Raw genomic sequence first — 16,675 nt, 5'->3', positions numbered from 1 at the left:
TGACTTCCATTAAATAAATTAAAAAACAACCGCACAAATCTTTACTCATTTGATGAAATATTTATTGAATATCAAGGGTTTTTCAGATTAAGTAATAAACGCAGCTTTAAACACAGTTTTTGATATCTGATAATTCCTGTGAATCAAATCTCTATTGAAAAAATAACAGGTACCTACATAGAGTGCCGTTATCGTTAACTCCGATAGTCATCACATAAAATACAAAGTGATTTGGTTGGCAAGTGTAGATACTACGCCTTTGTTTTAAGTATAAGACTAAAATTGAGTGAATGCGTTTTATCATTCTGTTAGAAACCCACTGTGTTTGTGCTTGGTTATAGTAAGCACTTAGCATGAGTATTTCAATTCAAATAAAACCAATTTCAATACTTCTTGCTTTGTTTATGTTTAGCGGTTTTTGTTTTTTCGTTCTATTCCCGAGTTGTAGCCAGCTAATTAAACCAGAAAGTAGCAAAGGTTAACGATAAAAAATTCTTAAGGCACTCACTGAAATGATTTGTCAACAACACAAAAACATAAAAGTGATCCCTGAAATCGTGACCAGAATGTAAAAATAATAAATCAATTTAACATCTCTAAAGGTTTTGATTACATATTGATTTTGTTTATCGCCGCACCGGTGAAAACTTGACAAGTCATCCGAAATACGCCACAGCAGTTAGGGAAAAAAAACATAGAAAATCAAAGTTTATATAGAAATGTTTAAATACAAGTGCATTTGTCAGTAGGAAAATTTGTAGAAAAAGAAGGCATTTGCCAGTAAGCCAAACATCATACTTGAACATTAAGGTTCTACATATTGTCTCTCTTTTTTTTCTTTCTTTTTTTTACCCTTTTTTTTTTTTTACATATTTATATTTCAATATACATTTTTTTATGATCACAAAAATAGATGAGATATCAAAGGTGATCTCTTCATTACATAGGCAGTTTCATATCTGGTTTTTACATCCATTTTACATCGAATGAGTGACTAAAAGCTTGCAGGTAAAAAGTATCAAATGTTTTATGAGTTAAAAATGTAAAACTCCTTAACGATTTCTTTTTATAGATGGGTTGCACTAAGCATCATCGAATGCCGTATGCGATGAAATGTGCACGTGTGCAAGGCTCTCATTGGCTGAGAGTTGTGCGCAGCGCAAACACCAAGCACTTTTTCTTTGGTTATCATCAAATATGGCCGTAGATGACACTTAGTGCAAACCATCTATTGATTTTCGATCCCCAAATTGGACAGTCTGAAGACTACTCAACGAAACGGAATAACGCAAACTTAAGTCACTAGTTCTCCTCACTACAGAATACAATGATAAACAAGCTAATCATCTAACCATCGCACAGCTACAAACTCACTGGGTAAAGATGAATCAACATAAAAACATGTGCTTACTCTTAAGAATTGTTCATTGAAGCTTTCACAATCCCACTTGTAACACCAACAAATGAAAAATATTCACCTTAACTGAATTCAACATGTGTGAATGGAAACAAAAAATAGTAATGAACAGCGCCTTACCACAACAACACTATACTTTTAAATGGTCAAATGTCAACAAGTCAGTTAATTAATTGTCATAAATTAGTTGTTTTTTTGTTATTTTACAGAAATACTGTCAACGAATAATTTTTTACGCTCAGCTTAAAACCTCTCCAGACTTGACAAATAAAACAAAATTGCTGAGTCTAAATACAACCAGACTTTCTCCAAATTGGTTTGGGAGATTTTGGTCTGGAACCACAACACATTCCATGACGTCATAGAGAATAAACAAGAATATTATGTATTAGTCTGGTCCCTAAGTTTTGGTTTCATATCACTTAATAGTGCATACATTACAAGTGCTTACATCTATATTAGGGCATTTTCATCGCTTAGCTTTTTTGTCAAGCTCAAAAAGACAGGTATGATAGGAATGTTAAAGTTTTCATGAATTCCAGACGTAAAATTTACTAATTTATGGTTTTTTCTTTCAAAAAACCAAGGTCGAAAGTCACACTAGAATGGTCGCTACGCTCGCAATACTAAAATTATGTAAAATATCAAGTGATAACAAAGAAATGTTCAAAATAACACACTTTGCTCGAGTTATCAACCAACTTAATACATCTAACTGGCAACATATTCAATCAAGCTTTCTACATTAACTTCCGATTATATTAAGCATCAAAGTTGTGGATGATTAAAGTGAAATGCCAACTCAATCCTCATAGCATATAAAAATAAATTTGATGAAAATTGTGTGATCCTGTCCAACAATATTTGTACAATGCTGCAAAAAAATAGAAGCAACTTGACATTCCGAGCGTAAATAATTGTGCCAAAAGAAAACAAGTGTCATTTTTATAAGTATTTTTCCTCCCAAATCAAGGAAAATGCTGCATCCATAAATGCGTTTTCAGAAGTCAAACAAAGGTTAAGTGCTTGAGCAATTTTCTGACTGCTATTAAGTATTCTAATGTTTACATGTACCCCTGAATTCAGTGCTTATTTATAACAATTATGACTATTTTATATACAGAATATGGGGTGGGGTGAATCTAGGCCAACAGGTGACCTTGAGCATTTTCAAAACCTTATTTTTGGCTCTGGCTTGGGTCTGTCATCAATTCATCAGCAATTTCACAAAGGGCAAAAAGGTCTCCTGCAGCCAAATATTTATATTTTGGAAAAAATTGGTTTGAAGCTTGGCTGATTTTTAACATTACTGGTATTGTGTAAGTAAACTAGTCATGGTTTTAGATGTTGTCCATAACGTATTTACCAAGAGTAATTATTTGATTAAAACCAATTATATTGTCTACTAATGAAAACTGTGTAAAACATGGTTTGTGTGCAGCGCGTCATGTGTTAACTTTTTGGCACTTTGTGTAAATGCAATTCCAGGTTCTTCCTTATAAATACCAATCAACCAAAATTCAAAATGAGTTGTCTACCGATTGTTTCTGTTTTTGGCTCTTGAGGGAAAGAATAGTTAATGGCCTGACGAATTGAAGAGCAGTGTGCATTTTGCATGGGGTTTTCAACATTATTCAGAGCCCAATACAAGACATTTTAAAGCCCCTTGTTTTAGTCAAGTGTCTCTTAAGAAAGTCCTCATAGACATTAACTCTTAAATGAAAGCGCCCTCTATGGCGGAACACCTTCAGAAATTAAACTCTTTGACCTGAAATATTGCTCCAAAATGCGAGACTTTTTGGAAGCGTAAATATGAACATAATTTCATTCCAATTCCATCACTGAATATCTCTTTGAAAAGAATTTTGAAAATAAACTTAAATATCTACATAGAAGTGTTAAATGTTTCTGAGGTATATTACTTTTCTTAAAGTTCAAGTGACTTTCCGCCACTCACTAATAACTATTTTAAGTTGTACTTAAAGCAAGCTTTAGCATTTCCTTTTAATTTAACTTAAGATCTGTTACCTTAAAATCTATGATCAATAAATTACTGTCCACCTGCAGTGTTCATTCTTGGTTTTTTTTTAAGTTAACAGCCTCTCTAGTACACTTCTGCTGAAACCAATAGTGTATATCAACAACGTTGCTTTTCTATCATACAGTTTTAATAATCCTCTAAATTATACTTACGCTTTTTAACAGGGCAGCACACACAACATTATTTGCTATTTAAGATACAAGGTTTTTGTTTAAACATAAACTTTAAAAGCTCTAATTTCTATCGAAACAAAATATTTTACGATATGAGTAAATAATATATATGGTTACATTTTTTTTTTCCGACGTAAAACTGCAGCATTCAGATTGATTCAAGGTTCAGGACAGGTCATTAAGTACAGAACAAAAACCAAATCCCACATTCCAATGCATGCAAAATCCTCCACGATTACTCCTTATATAAACGAAAGAATAATACAGATGTGTTTCTTTACCTTACCGAGGTTTTTAGTATTTTTTAAGTACAATTATTGCAAGAATATTCTTCACTATCCTCCAGTCGTTTGTGCTTTACTTTCAGGGACAGATTCAACGTGCAGCAGGATTCAATCATCCCTCAAAGTGCCATCTGAGATGCTATATATATTTTTGTTATTTAAAAATATTTGTGATTGACCGCTCACTCAATACTGATTGTGACATTGATTGTCCATAACGTGACCGCAATATGTGGTTCTTTCAATGTCCATTGCTCTCTCCATTCACCATGACAGGCTCCGCTTCACCGTTCACAATGCCGTTGACGACCGGCGTCTCCATCACCTTATCCTCTGCCTTCTTCCGGTTGCGATTCTCGCGAGGTTTACGTTGTGGTAGGGCCTCTGTGGGCTTGGACTCAGGGCTGCTTCCTGCGTTCCCATTCATCATCACAGGGACATCTTTCTTCTCATTCTTAGAGATGATCTGCTGGTCATGGTGTACTGGTGATTTTGGCTTGGAGGGCTTCAGGTCTTCTGTTGAGATGCTACCATTCACTGAAGGCACTTGGGTCTTCTCAACAGCAGGAGACAGGGTTGTGTCCTTAACAGGAGCTGCTTTGTCTACAGCAGGTACTTCTTTCTTCTTCTCATCATTAGCTTGATTCTTACTGACTACAGGCGCTGTCTTCTTGTCAGCTACATCTGTTGATGGTCCATTCTGAGGGATGGGTATACTGTCAGGGCCTGTCACGGTAGCTCCAATCTCCTTCTCAGTGCTACCTTCTTGATCATGTCTTTTTCTGTACTGCTCACGACGACGGATGTTTCTGTCCTTGTTGCGGGGGCCTTGTTCGTCTTTACCTCGGCTACCCTCTCCTCTGTCATTCCGTGGACGGTCATTCCGAGGACGATCATTGCGAGGCTTGTCATTGTGTGGTCGGTCGTGATGTGGTTTGTCACTCTGCTGCCTGTTGTCACCTTTGTGTTGGCTGTTTTGGTAAACTTGGTTCCCCTCTTGACGCCCTCTGTTGTTGTTGTTTCCTCGTTGGTCCGGTCTGCTGCCCTCTTTGGCAGACTGACCCTGTCGAGGATTGCTGCCTTGGTAACCCTGTCTATTATTGTTGCCTTGTTGTCTGGGATTCCTAGGTCCTCTCCCTCTTTGGCCCTGTCAAATAATACAACCATTTTGAAATGAGTTTACAATACGTGATCATCACAGTGAAAGTACGTAAAATTAGATTATGAAGTGGAGTGTAATAGGCTAGACAGACAGACAGACAGACAGACAGACAGACAGAAGTAGGAGTTGGACCACCCACCTGGGTCTGAAGGGACCGCTGCATCTTGGCGGCCATCTTGGCAACCTCGGACTCGATGTCAACATCGGGGGACGTCGGTGTGACTGGCACGGAGCTGGCATCTTTTGGCCTGCTTTCTACGGTTGTCGAAGAGTGGCTGAAGTTCCCACTGCGGTCATCACTGATTGATGTAGAACGGCTTAGGCTTTCTATGCTTGTGAGGGATGTAAGGGACGGACGGCGTGTGGAATACACAGTCTTGACTGGGATGACCTCGCCAAACTCTTTGATTGCCTGGAGATATCAAACATAAATAAGGTTAAGTTTTGAAGCGTCTCACAATGGATCAAAGATATTGTCAGTTTGACGAAAAGAAACGCTTGGTTTTCTTCATACCAATCAGCAAATCCCAAAATTCACATCGTTATGTATAAAGTATTCATAAAATTGAACTCTCTGAAAAGTAGGCCCCTAATGAAAATTGATTACAATTATGTCAATTAAGCCATGAAGCTATTGATTTTAGTGATTTTTGTTCTAATATTGGGCATCTGCCAGGAGATTATCCGCAATAGCTTCGATGTTTTTAGTCCTTGTGATGAGTTGTTAGAAAACATGGTGCGCCACGATTGGAACCGCCTCCTTCCTTTCTGTCAGAAATATTGCCAAATGCAAGAAAATGTTCCTCCATCACTTGGTTTCCTACTTTGATTTACCGCTTGAAAACAAGCTCAAATTCCAGAAATGGCACTATTAATCACTATTTCCTCAAAAACCTGGCATCCATTTTGTTCATGTTGATTGGTACAAGTGTACATTGAAAGGAGAATTGGAATGAAATGTTCATTCCAAACCCAATGGTGTATCATTATAACAGGGGTATTTTTCTATTTTACATAAACTGCAATAGCGTTGCCACATAAAGTGTAACATTACATGTAAGTTTTGATGCTTTGGCTTGGGGCTATGGCTTTAACAATAAAGCCACAACCAACAGTCACAGCCACAAGCAACAGTCACAGCAACCAGCCAATCAAATTGTTGGTAATCCTAAATTGTCACAACTGGAGTTGAAAGGATAGAATTTGTACTAAAAGCTAAAGAGAGAGCGTCTTACTGTCTGCAGTGGGTCAATGCTTCCAGTAAAACGTGGTGTGCGTCCAATATCTTCATCAATCTTTCTCTCAGACACAAAGTGCTGCAAATAAAATCAATTTCAAAATATTTAAACTAAACTTCATAATGGAACTGTGTTTTCAATCTCTACCAAATAAAATGTACATAAAAAAATACAAAGTCTGCATAAATATTAGAAAAATAGTTTTAAAATTATTGTTATAAATCAAATGTAATGGTAATTTTGAATCTTAAAAGTCCAGATTTCAAATAAGGAGCATAAATAAGTGTTATGTGTGAGAGAATAGGTCCCACACAAATATTGAACAAAAAATGGCTCTTGAACATAAAATAGCAAAATACTACAAAAATATCAGCGAAATAAAGGTATAAATATTAAATGTTTATGTTCTTTATTAATGGCAAAAACAGTGTGAGGACCCGGTCTTCACTGCATAGTAAGGACTGTCATTGGTGACTGGCAGCTTTTAACAGACCTAACCTTCAGCTTGGTCTGTTATTATAGTGGCCTGCCACCAACCTGGTCATTATCGTCCAGTAAAGACCGGCTCGACACACAGTTATTGCTCAATTAAAACCACAGTGGGCAATAATAAATGGTCAGGTCAGGTGTAGTAGGGTTCACTATGTACTGGGGCTGGATCCATATTTAACAATGCAATTCAACTCAACATTTATTTTCAGATTATTGCAAAATGATGGTTGTTCATGGTATATTGAACAAAGAGGTATAAAGAAATGCTATTATATCAATAATAATTAAAGGAAACAATGAAAAAAGGGCATTCAAAAGACAAAGTCTTGTAATGCCTTACAAACAAAATGCTGGACTTCAAAACAGAACTTAAGTTACAACAGACAAGAGCGAAACAAGACAAACAAAGAAATTGCTACTTATCGAGCTAGAATGGAAAAAAGAAGGTAAACCATAAATAGGAACTCTAAAAGGTGAAGGATGAAAAGAAGAAGCTAGTCAAGATAATTAGAGACAAGATATTTCTCGTAAGAGCTCTTAAAACAAAGCCCTAGTGTTATATATATCTTATGAGTCACTCCTAATATTGCCAAGCAAAATCTGTTATCACAAATGTAATTTGTGATAATGAAAACATGATTCAACATGACTGTTGGCCCTTAGTGGAACTGAGAAACCACAGTCCATCTCTAAGGCAGTAATGACCAAAACAAAATATTAATAATGAAAGATATCTCTTCCTAGATATTAAATTTGCATCGAGGATATATTCATTTTTATTTCACCAATATACACCGATGTGTGTTTGCATACACAGTACTATCCAAGGTTCCGTGGAAAAAAAACAGGCATATTACACGGGTGGGATTCGAACCAAGTGGCTTACCAACTAGACTACTGAGATTGCCCGGTAGCTAAAGGCAATTCGAATCCTTTGTTTTTAGCAGCGGGTACTGCAACAGTTTCATAATTCGCATCAGGGATTAAGTATTTGCTCAGGATAAAGAATATTTATTCTGGTTCCTGCTACGGAAATTTACAGCGCTTTGAAACAGTGTTAACCCTTTGGTGCACACAAGGCTGTCACTAGCGACCACCAAAAACATGTCAAAGTGGACCTACATAAACAGTCGTAACTTTAAAACTACAACCTCCAAATAAAGCACCCTCATTCGATTGTTTAGAGCGAGTGTTGAGCTTTCGTTTGGTGTGATGTTCAACAGGAGGTACTATCGGAAAAAAAATTGAGAAAAAAATGGTTGAACATGTTTTTTTTTTTTGTTTTTTTTTTTTTTAATATTAATCTGTGCACCAAAGGGTTACAGCGCTTTATAGGTGCAATTAAGTTAAGTTACGGCAATAGGCATACCTTGATATCAGCTCTAAGTTCCAGCAGCTCTTGGTCCGTCTTACTGGCTGATCTATTTGTCTCTTGCTTCAACTCAAACGCTTTGTGCTGACGCTCATCAAGGAGTGATGCTGAACAATACAAAACACATTCATCATGATAGCTATCTGCTCTAGGTTTATTTATAACAAGTTAATGGTTCTACATTGTAAGTAGAGGCTGGTCCGAAAATCAGACAAAAATTGACAACAGGTATAATGCAAGTTACTGAAGCTACAGTGCAGCGTTTTCCCTTAATATAACAGTGGTCTTCTGCAGTTAAAAAGCCTGATGACCAGTCAGAATTCTTTCAAGTGGTCCAGCTGGCTAGTTCAATGTTGAAAAACATTCCTATTCCATTTGAAATATGGACTCTTGAAAAGAGCTAGGGGTGGAATGACAAGCTAACTGGTCCGACTGGCCAGTCACTAGCTAAGGGCAAACCATGAAACAGATGGACTGCATGGGCAATATTCCAAACATTGTATTCAAATTAATTATAAATAATATTATCTTCCAGTACGCGCTAATCCACCAATCAGAAGCTCGAACTACTAGGGGGATAAAAACATATATGCTACGAGCTCTGTTTTATATCCTACTTCCTCTGTTTTTATTACACAGTGGGTATTGTGAAATGTCATTTTGTCATGCTCTGTATACGGACAGTGCAAAAATAACATTCTAGCCTTTGTGCGCATGAAAAAAAAACGCTCTGAAATTTTAAACTTTGCGCGTTGCAAGTGAGACTGGAAGATAAATTTGTTATCACACGCGCTCGTGAAATACGAAAAGATTCAGCACTACACAGAAGCGCTATATTTTTTCATGTTCCACTCGCGCTTGTGTGATAATTTATATTTTATATCAATCACATTACAAGTATCAGGACAGGACAATCCCTATGTATTGACTGTCAGTACACACTTTCCTAAAGACTACAAGATGTTATCTAATGGCTCTCACAAACATTCATTATTTACATCACAAAGACACTCAGCTCGATATCTAATAGTCAAACTTACTTGCACGTCGTTTGACCTCTAGGAGCTGTCTCATCAGTTCTTCTTCTTTGGTACTTAAGCTGCAGAAACAAACAAATAAACAAACGAACATCAGCAGGAGGAAACTTAAAGATCTCTGCTGAGAACACATTATGCAAATAAGATCTGAAACTTTGCATGGTGGGGTTTGCGGTAGCACAATGTGTAAATCAGATAGTGTTGGTTCTGAGAGAAACCAGTGGTTGATAACACAAAACATTTGATCAGTATGCTCCTGACAACGATCAGAGCATACTGGTAAAAACATTGAGTTGTCAACCACTGGTTCCTTACACAACAACCACAACCCAAGAGAGATTCACATAATGGTGCTACCGCAAACCTCATCTAAACAAATAAAAGATTGCGGGTTACAATCCCAGCTAAAAGTTTAGTGCATCCACATTGTTTATCTTTAAGGTCGAGTGGGTTGATCGACCACACCTTGTTTCCTGTTGGACCTTAACCCTTGAGATGGACCAAATAAAGTATTCAGATTGCGAGGTTGCGTAAGTGGCATTTCAAGATTCTCACCTTGATCTTGCGTCATCAAACGCTTTCTTCAATCTCTTCTCGGCTTTGTTTATCTCTTCAGCCAGAAGGTTCTTGTGACGTGTAAGTGAAACTGCCGTCCTCTGGAGGTCTTTGGATGATTTGTCTAATGTTGAACCTTACAAACAGAATCACAAAACAAATGTTAATTTTGAGAGGTTAAAACCTCATCTTCATGATTAAAAAATTCAATCCCTTTACCTTTACGTAGTAGTGGTAAGTGTTCTTACATGTATACCATCACAATGAGCCACAATGAGCCAGAATGTCCTGATGGGAATGGGACTTAGCGAGCCCATGCATCAAAGTCATGTTGCGTCTTATACAGAGGTGCACCTTATGCGTTAACACTTGATCTTATATTGGTAATTAAAGGGTACTGCGCACTATATGCCGAGCGCCTTAGAAAATTTGGTTATACAACAGAACTTTATAGATACAAGTTCTGGTTACAAAGGCATGTCAACTTTACCTGGCTTTTTAAATCTTGAGTCAGCCACTGAGCTTGACTCACTCACGGTCCGTTCACGCTTGCTACCACCCTCTGCACTTTGACCTTGCTTTGAGGCTCCAGTTTGACCGGACCTTTGACCCGGGTCATCTTTGCCTGTCCTGCCACCAGCTGCAGGTCCAGAGGCTGGTTTATTGCTAGTTTTATGATGCGCTGATCCGTCTGAAGAGGTTTGTGTTGGGTGCTTCTCCTGAGACTGTTTGGGAACGCTTCGTCCACTCTCGCCCTTTGGTTTGGGCGCAGTGTCCACATTCTTGTTGTTATTGCTGTGTTGTTGTTGTTTGTGTTGTTGTTGTTTGTGTTGTTGAGGTTTGCGCTGTTGTTTGGGACTATTTACAGGCTTAGGATGGCTTTGTTGTTGAGGTTGAGGTTTCTGGACGTTGGATGTCACCCCTGACTTGGGTTGTTGAGGACCTGCCTTTGGCGTTATCTCTTCCGTCTTGGGACCAGGTTTAATGTCCATCTTGGACTCAACAGGTTTATCTGTACAAGAAAAAGGAATAAACAAAAAAAACATCAAGGATTGAAGTTCGCTCAGTTTAAAGTTAACAAAACTTACCTTAATTGAGGAAAAAAAGCACTGGGATAACTTAATCTGATAGTTGGTTGTAAGCCATGGCCAATCATCAGCTATGGCTTACCACTGCGGGTTTGCTGTAAGCAACGGATCATTAATGTTTACTTTTTGAAAAACTAAAACAAGTTACATGCAGATATCAACTCTGTAGGCATAATTGCAAAACAAACAAAAAACTTAACTATGTACAAGTACAAAACTTGTTGGAAAACTTTGTGTACAAAAAAAACATGAAACTTTTTCATTTGTCTGCTTTCACTGTCAGAGGAAATCGTCAGATGAAAAAAAAATCACTCACCTCCCCACAGCTGTTGTGTTGTGTAATTCTATACTTTTCATTGTAATCCAAGGACAACAAATACATGTAACCAACACCCACAAAGTGAAATAACGTATTATGACTGTTACTTTCGTTTTCTACACACTGTATTACGTGTACATGTACAATGTACCTCAATATAATATTACATGTATGTACATGTACTTCCTATCAATCTGGTTATTTCTCACTGATGGTGGGGAATCCCCTAGAAATGTCTTTTAATAGAACACTGCAGTAGTATTGAATTAAAGAGTTTACAAACATAGAGACAGAGCTTAAAATTATAATATGCATTAGCAGGAATAAAATTTTGAGAGAGCAAGGCCAGTTTCACTTTTCAAAGGGCACTTTCATTACAGAAAAACAGTTGTAGAGGCACCGAGGCCAAAAGCAGGGCAACAGAGAGAGCAAGGCCAGTTTCACTTTTCAAAGGGCACTTTCATAGAAAAACAGTTGAAGAGGCACCAAGGCCAAAACCAGAGCAACAGAGACCTTAGTCTTCATGTAAATCAAGGCCTGGCACATGTACATTGTAAGTGGTTTTAGAGAACTCTAACCAGAGCTCCTACAATGTAGTCTAGAATACATACGTGTACTTGCTGAGCTGAGCATTTTTATCAGACTAAACTTCTAATGACCCATGATCTAGGCAGAAAGTTTCCTGGGGGAAACAGAGGTTGAGGGCCAGCTAAACAATGACCCTTGACCTTGTATTGGTAAATCCTTAGTTAAACTCCTGAACTCATCACAAAACACTATTGTTGAAGATGAAACTGGCAAATGTGTAAAACCAGAAACCAATATACAAGTATTTGGTTTTGCGGTAACACCATGTGTATGTCAACACGATTTTTTTTTTTTTAGAGAACTGCCTCGCCATTTATTCTACGACCAAAGAGTATATTATTCAGGACACTTCTCATTTCTGATTTTAAAACCAGAAACCTTCTTTAAAACTGTTTGAGAATTCAAAGCCCAAATGAAGTGCCTAATCCCAATGTCTGGCCGACAAGATCCCATGACTAAGTTTCACGGAAGAAAATGAACTCCGAATTTACATAAATACCAGACAAAGGTACAGTATCCATAATGAGAAACACATTGTAGTCCCGCGAACCTGTGTGCCCCCTACACGCATACGGCCGCCTTAGTGAATGCTTAAAAATTTGAAGGGGGGGGGTAAAAAAGCAAGAAAAAAAATTCTTGAAATCCATCAGTTGTTCAACTGATATTGATCATCACTATCAGACATCTTGTTGTTAATTGAAGGATCGTTTAGTGATGTTTTGTATGGTGTGAATAATCAGAATGAACAACAAATATTAATTAGTAAACTTTATGGTACAACCATGCATTGAATCTCTTTTAAGGGAGTGTTGGCTCTGAAAAGAGCTGGTTTGGTCTCGACGTTTCAAACAGTAAAGGCCTTCTCTGCTCGTCTTCGAGAGAAAAAGGATAGTTTTTATAGTTGATAACTTGATTCCTTGAAGTGTCAAGAAACAAGGTTTACAAATATTTCAGAAAGCTATTTTCTGTTCTGAGTAATAAATACCCCCCAAAATATCATTTTTGTATCAAACAATATTGTTAATAAGTAATAGCAGATAGCCGGCTTGTTAATCCAGAGGTCGGAGGTTCAAGCCACACTCCCACTCCAATTCAAACAATTATTACACATAAAATGTGCAACCAAAGATTCATTATAACTGAAATCCATTTCTCTTTCTGGTACAAGATCATTGACCCTAATGTTCAATAGACTAATTGGACTGTGCAAGTTGTGACCTCTTTTCATACATTGGGGCTCCATTTAACACATTTAAAGGGTGCAGTTTGGTTTTCTTCAAATGTAAACAATCAAGACAATTGCAGCAAGATTCTAAAAATGTTTGGAAATTTACCAGACTTGCACAAGGCTATCAGACCAACATCAAATTTTCTGGTCTAATCCCCACCTTAAAACATGCCCATGAGCTAAACCAGCCAGACATGCACCAGTCTTCAGTAAAAGCCAAAATTCACTACATCCCCACATAGACTTGTAATATGCATCAGAACAACCAACATGCCCCAGTGTCCTCCTGCTTATAATTCATAAAATATAACTTTTCTGAACCGCCAAACCAGACAAGCTCACTTCCCTTCTGCAGGAAGGATCATGACCTGTCAACCTATTTCTATTTACAGAGTTTGATGAATACAGGAGGCATTATACTGTACCTATATTGTTATTGTTTGAAGGATGCTCTTCCTGTAGACCGTTAGCGATCCTCCCCTCGCCACTCTCCTCTTGGGGTTTCTCCTCTTGGGATTGCTTGGGCTTTCTTTTCTTGTTCTTCTTATTCATGTTATTTCCAGTCTGGAGAAACAATCAAAAGTAACCATCACATTAAAGGAACATTACAGAATTTGTAAGGAAAAAACCTCACTGAAGATCACAGACTAAATGATGATAATAGAGCGATTTATATTCTGACATCACACTTTGCTTAGCAATTAAGATTGATTCACACTTAAGATCAATCATAGCTCTTTGTGAATCAGATCCTGGTCTTCTTAAACTTCTTTAGTAGGATGTACACAGTGACCATACAATTCATACTACTCTAGCTTTATTGCTAGAATGTATTGTAATAGAAATACTCTTATAAGATTATTTAGTGGAAAACATCCCTCAAAATGTTTCTGTCTGAAATTTCATATTTGATGATCCATCTTTGGAGCTTTGTTGCTCAATAAGCGTTTTTTTTTTTTTTTTTCGTTTTTTTTTAAATCGATGTTATGCAAAATAGGTAATCGGTTTTTCAGTATTTTTTTTACCTAGATGGCCGATTGATCTCAAACTTCTACAGGTTGGTAAGTTTATGTATGGTGGGTTACTTTAAGTGCTGTGCCAGCAACTGTTTTGTTAGCAAAACCCAATTCTGTAATGATCCTGTAATATGTCATGACGTAACTATGCCATGTGTCATGGTTGAAGGTCTCCCTGAGACAAAATGGTTAATGCTAAAGCAGCTGGTGATCCTTATACACAAGTCAAGACAGTCAATCAAAAGAAGGCATTGACCAATGACTTTGTAAGGGGAAATGGTCTAAGTGCGTGACAATTGTTGATTTTCCTTCCCTAGGTTCTCAGATGTGATTTAGATTCGTCTGATCAGGTGATGTTCATAGTTTACATCTTGAACCAACATGGAGACTCGCACAGTTGCAGGTTTTGTTTATTGTAATAAACTGAATAATGTGCACTTTTCATTAGGGAATCAGACATGAATAAATATCATTGAAGTAATAAGCACAAATCATTTCAGCATTTCTTATCATGCATCTTATTTGGTCCTTCCAAAAAAGTAGGATCTGAAAAAACGAGTAGGGCTGACCTACGATATAGTGTGCAGGATTAGTGTGTGTTCAACTTGCTTTAGGCTCTAATAATAGATTTTGTAGGATTATTAATAGCATTTTTCCTCTCTACTTTTTTTCCCCAAGTGCAAAACAAATCAGAGAACAGACTTAAGCAGAAAGAATATCACGCCCCTCTTTTGTAGGCCTATATGTTAATAATTACACTAGGAAATGACTAAACACAGTCATGTTTTTACATGGTTCTAAGAGGACCCCATTGATTTGTACTGTCTTCTCAGTTCTAATAACAGCAGTATACAGTAATTGAAACTAATGGGACCTAGACTTTGAAACTAATGGCATGAATGGTAGACTTTGACATGCTAAAGGACATTCCTAAATGTCCATTGTTTGTGTGGTTCTGAACTTTCAAACCGTCACAAGAACAATGGACTTTTTAACCAGTAAAGTCTGGTACCACAAAACTTAACCCCACCAAATCTCCCACTGCTAAAAGTCAAGGGCCATGGAAGGTTCAACAAACTACATAACTCCTGAGAAATAATAAAGCTAACCCTCATGGTTCAATCACATATATTCCCAAATAATTAAGACATGAGTGGAGTCATCATTTGCGCAACCTGTTTTGACTTTGCCTACTGTATGTAGCTCAAGAAAAGGTCAAACGCCAACAAACTTTATGTAAGTGGGCACAACAACCTTGCCAATTTGCAGTAACTTTAGACAACTTTTAACATGATTTCTGGCAAACAGAACCCAATGTTTGGTTCACATCTTTCAAAACTATCGACCAAACTTTGTCCAATTCACATCAGCTTCTGCCTGAACAAATTTTGAATGATAGCTTTTCCATGACACTAACTTTTCATGGTATTATTTAGCCACTAATGCATACCTTTTAATCCAAGCACATTCAAAGTCTTGAAGCACTCTGCTCATTCATCTTTTAATTAAGCTACTTGAATGTTCAAAGTACATACATAATAAGTGTTTCCATAAAGTTCAGCAAATGTTCTTTCAATTCGCAAAGTATGTAGATTTTATAACTAAAAGGCTTTTATGCAATTACCGAGACTGCACATTATTGAGTATTGTCAGTGAGTAGCGACCACAAAGATAATGTTGTACTCTCAAAATTAATACTTCTACCACTCTGTGTAGGTTTTGTTAACAAAATCTCATAAAATTAAATCTCTTAAGGAGATAAAAAAAAGCATCTTAAGAACACAATTCAATATTGTACATGCTGTACAAAGCAGGTCCAACAGTAGTCAGCGTATGTGTAGGCATGTATGCTTCATTTATAAAGGAAAAGGGCACAAAAGTATTTTACCCTTCAGAAAGGGCACCTATGAGAAAATTGTAAATTTCTACTGTATAATTCAAGGGCACCAAGGCAATGACCAGAGGGCATGGAGGCAATTGCCTTTGTTGCCTCCAAGGTTTTAGCTCTAAATGGCAAGGCTCCCCACTATATTTCTGAACTGCTTCAAGTTTACACTCCTTCAAGGAATCTTCGATCAAGTTCCATGCTTCTCCTCATTGAACCCAAGTCTCGACACTCATGGGGTGACAGGTCTTTTTCTGTAGCCGCGCCACGCATCTGGAACTCTCTACCACTTAATCTTCGATCTTGTCTTTGTACCGCAAAATTCAAGTCTCTTCTCAAAACTTATCTGATGTCACAGGTTTTCAATGACTAATTTTGTTGTGTCTGTTTTTCTTTGTGTTGTGTTTTTGTTTTGTTTTGTTTTGGTTTACTGCGCCTTGAACACCCAGCAGGGTGGATATGTGCGCATTACAAGTCTTATTATTATTATTATTATTATTAGCCAGGATTTGGTAAAAGGGTGTCCAAATTTGCTGGAGGTGTTAAAACTTGGTGTCCAAATTGTTCACTTACAATAAATTTACATGTAAATGACAGATGAAGCAGGGTGTCCAAAAGACACCCAGACACCCCTCTGGCTAACACTATGGTTGCCTTTGTTAAGTATCAGGCCTGTGTCTGTAATCAAGGCTTAAATGACAGAAAGCAATTACCTTGCGTTTATTTGGTATATTCCATTCCTTAAGGATATCATCAGCTCCACCTAAAAGAGAGAAAAAT

At 37.3% G+C, this 16,675-nt stretch overlaps 1 protein-coding gene across 2 annotated transcripts in view; it reads right to left on the bottom strand.

Annotated features, from left to right (window-relative positions):
- Nucleotides 1-40: 40 nt before the first annotated feature.
- The window catches only part of LOC139940167 (uncharacterized), a 39,089-nt gene continuing 22,454 nt past the window's right edge, over nucleotides 41-16,675 (bottom strand). For both annotated transcript variants that reach the window (XM_071936458.1, XM_071936457.1), the window contains exons 4-12: nucleotides 16,609-16,658; nucleotides 13,420-13,558; nucleotides 10,262-10,783; nucleotides 9,772-9,907; nucleotides 9,220-9,278; nucleotides 8,177-8,286; nucleotides 6,313-6,393; nucleotides 5,217-5,489; nucleotides 41-5,062 (exon numbers count right to left, since the gene is read on the bottom strand). In XM_071936458.1, coding sequence (XP_071792559.1) covers nucleotides 4,157-5,062; nucleotides 5,217-5,489; nucleotides 6,313-6,393; nucleotides 8,177-8,286; nucleotides 9,220-9,278; nucleotides 9,772-9,907; nucleotides 10,262-10,783; nucleotides 13,420-13,558; nucleotides 16,609-16,658 — 2,276 coding nt within the window. In that variant the 3' untranslated portion in view covers nucleotides 41-4,156. The remainder of the gene's footprint in view (nucleotides 5,063-5,216; nucleotides 5,490-6,312; nucleotides 6,394-8,176; nucleotides 8,287-9,219; nucleotides 9,279-9,771; nucleotides 9,908-10,261; nucleotides 10,784-13,419; nucleotides 13,559-16,608; nucleotides 16,659-16,675) is intronic.

Source organism: Asterias amurensis, chromosome 7, assembly GCF_032118995.1.
Source record: "Asterias amurensis chromosome 7, ASM3211899v1".
In the NCBI taxonomy this organism is placed as follows: domain Eukaryota; kingdom Metazoa; phylum Echinodermata; class Asteroidea; order Forcipulatida; family Asteriidae; genus Asterias; species Asterias amurensis.
Note: the sequence above shows the minus strand (reverse complement) of the source record. Positions and strands in the feature narration are given on the sequence as shown.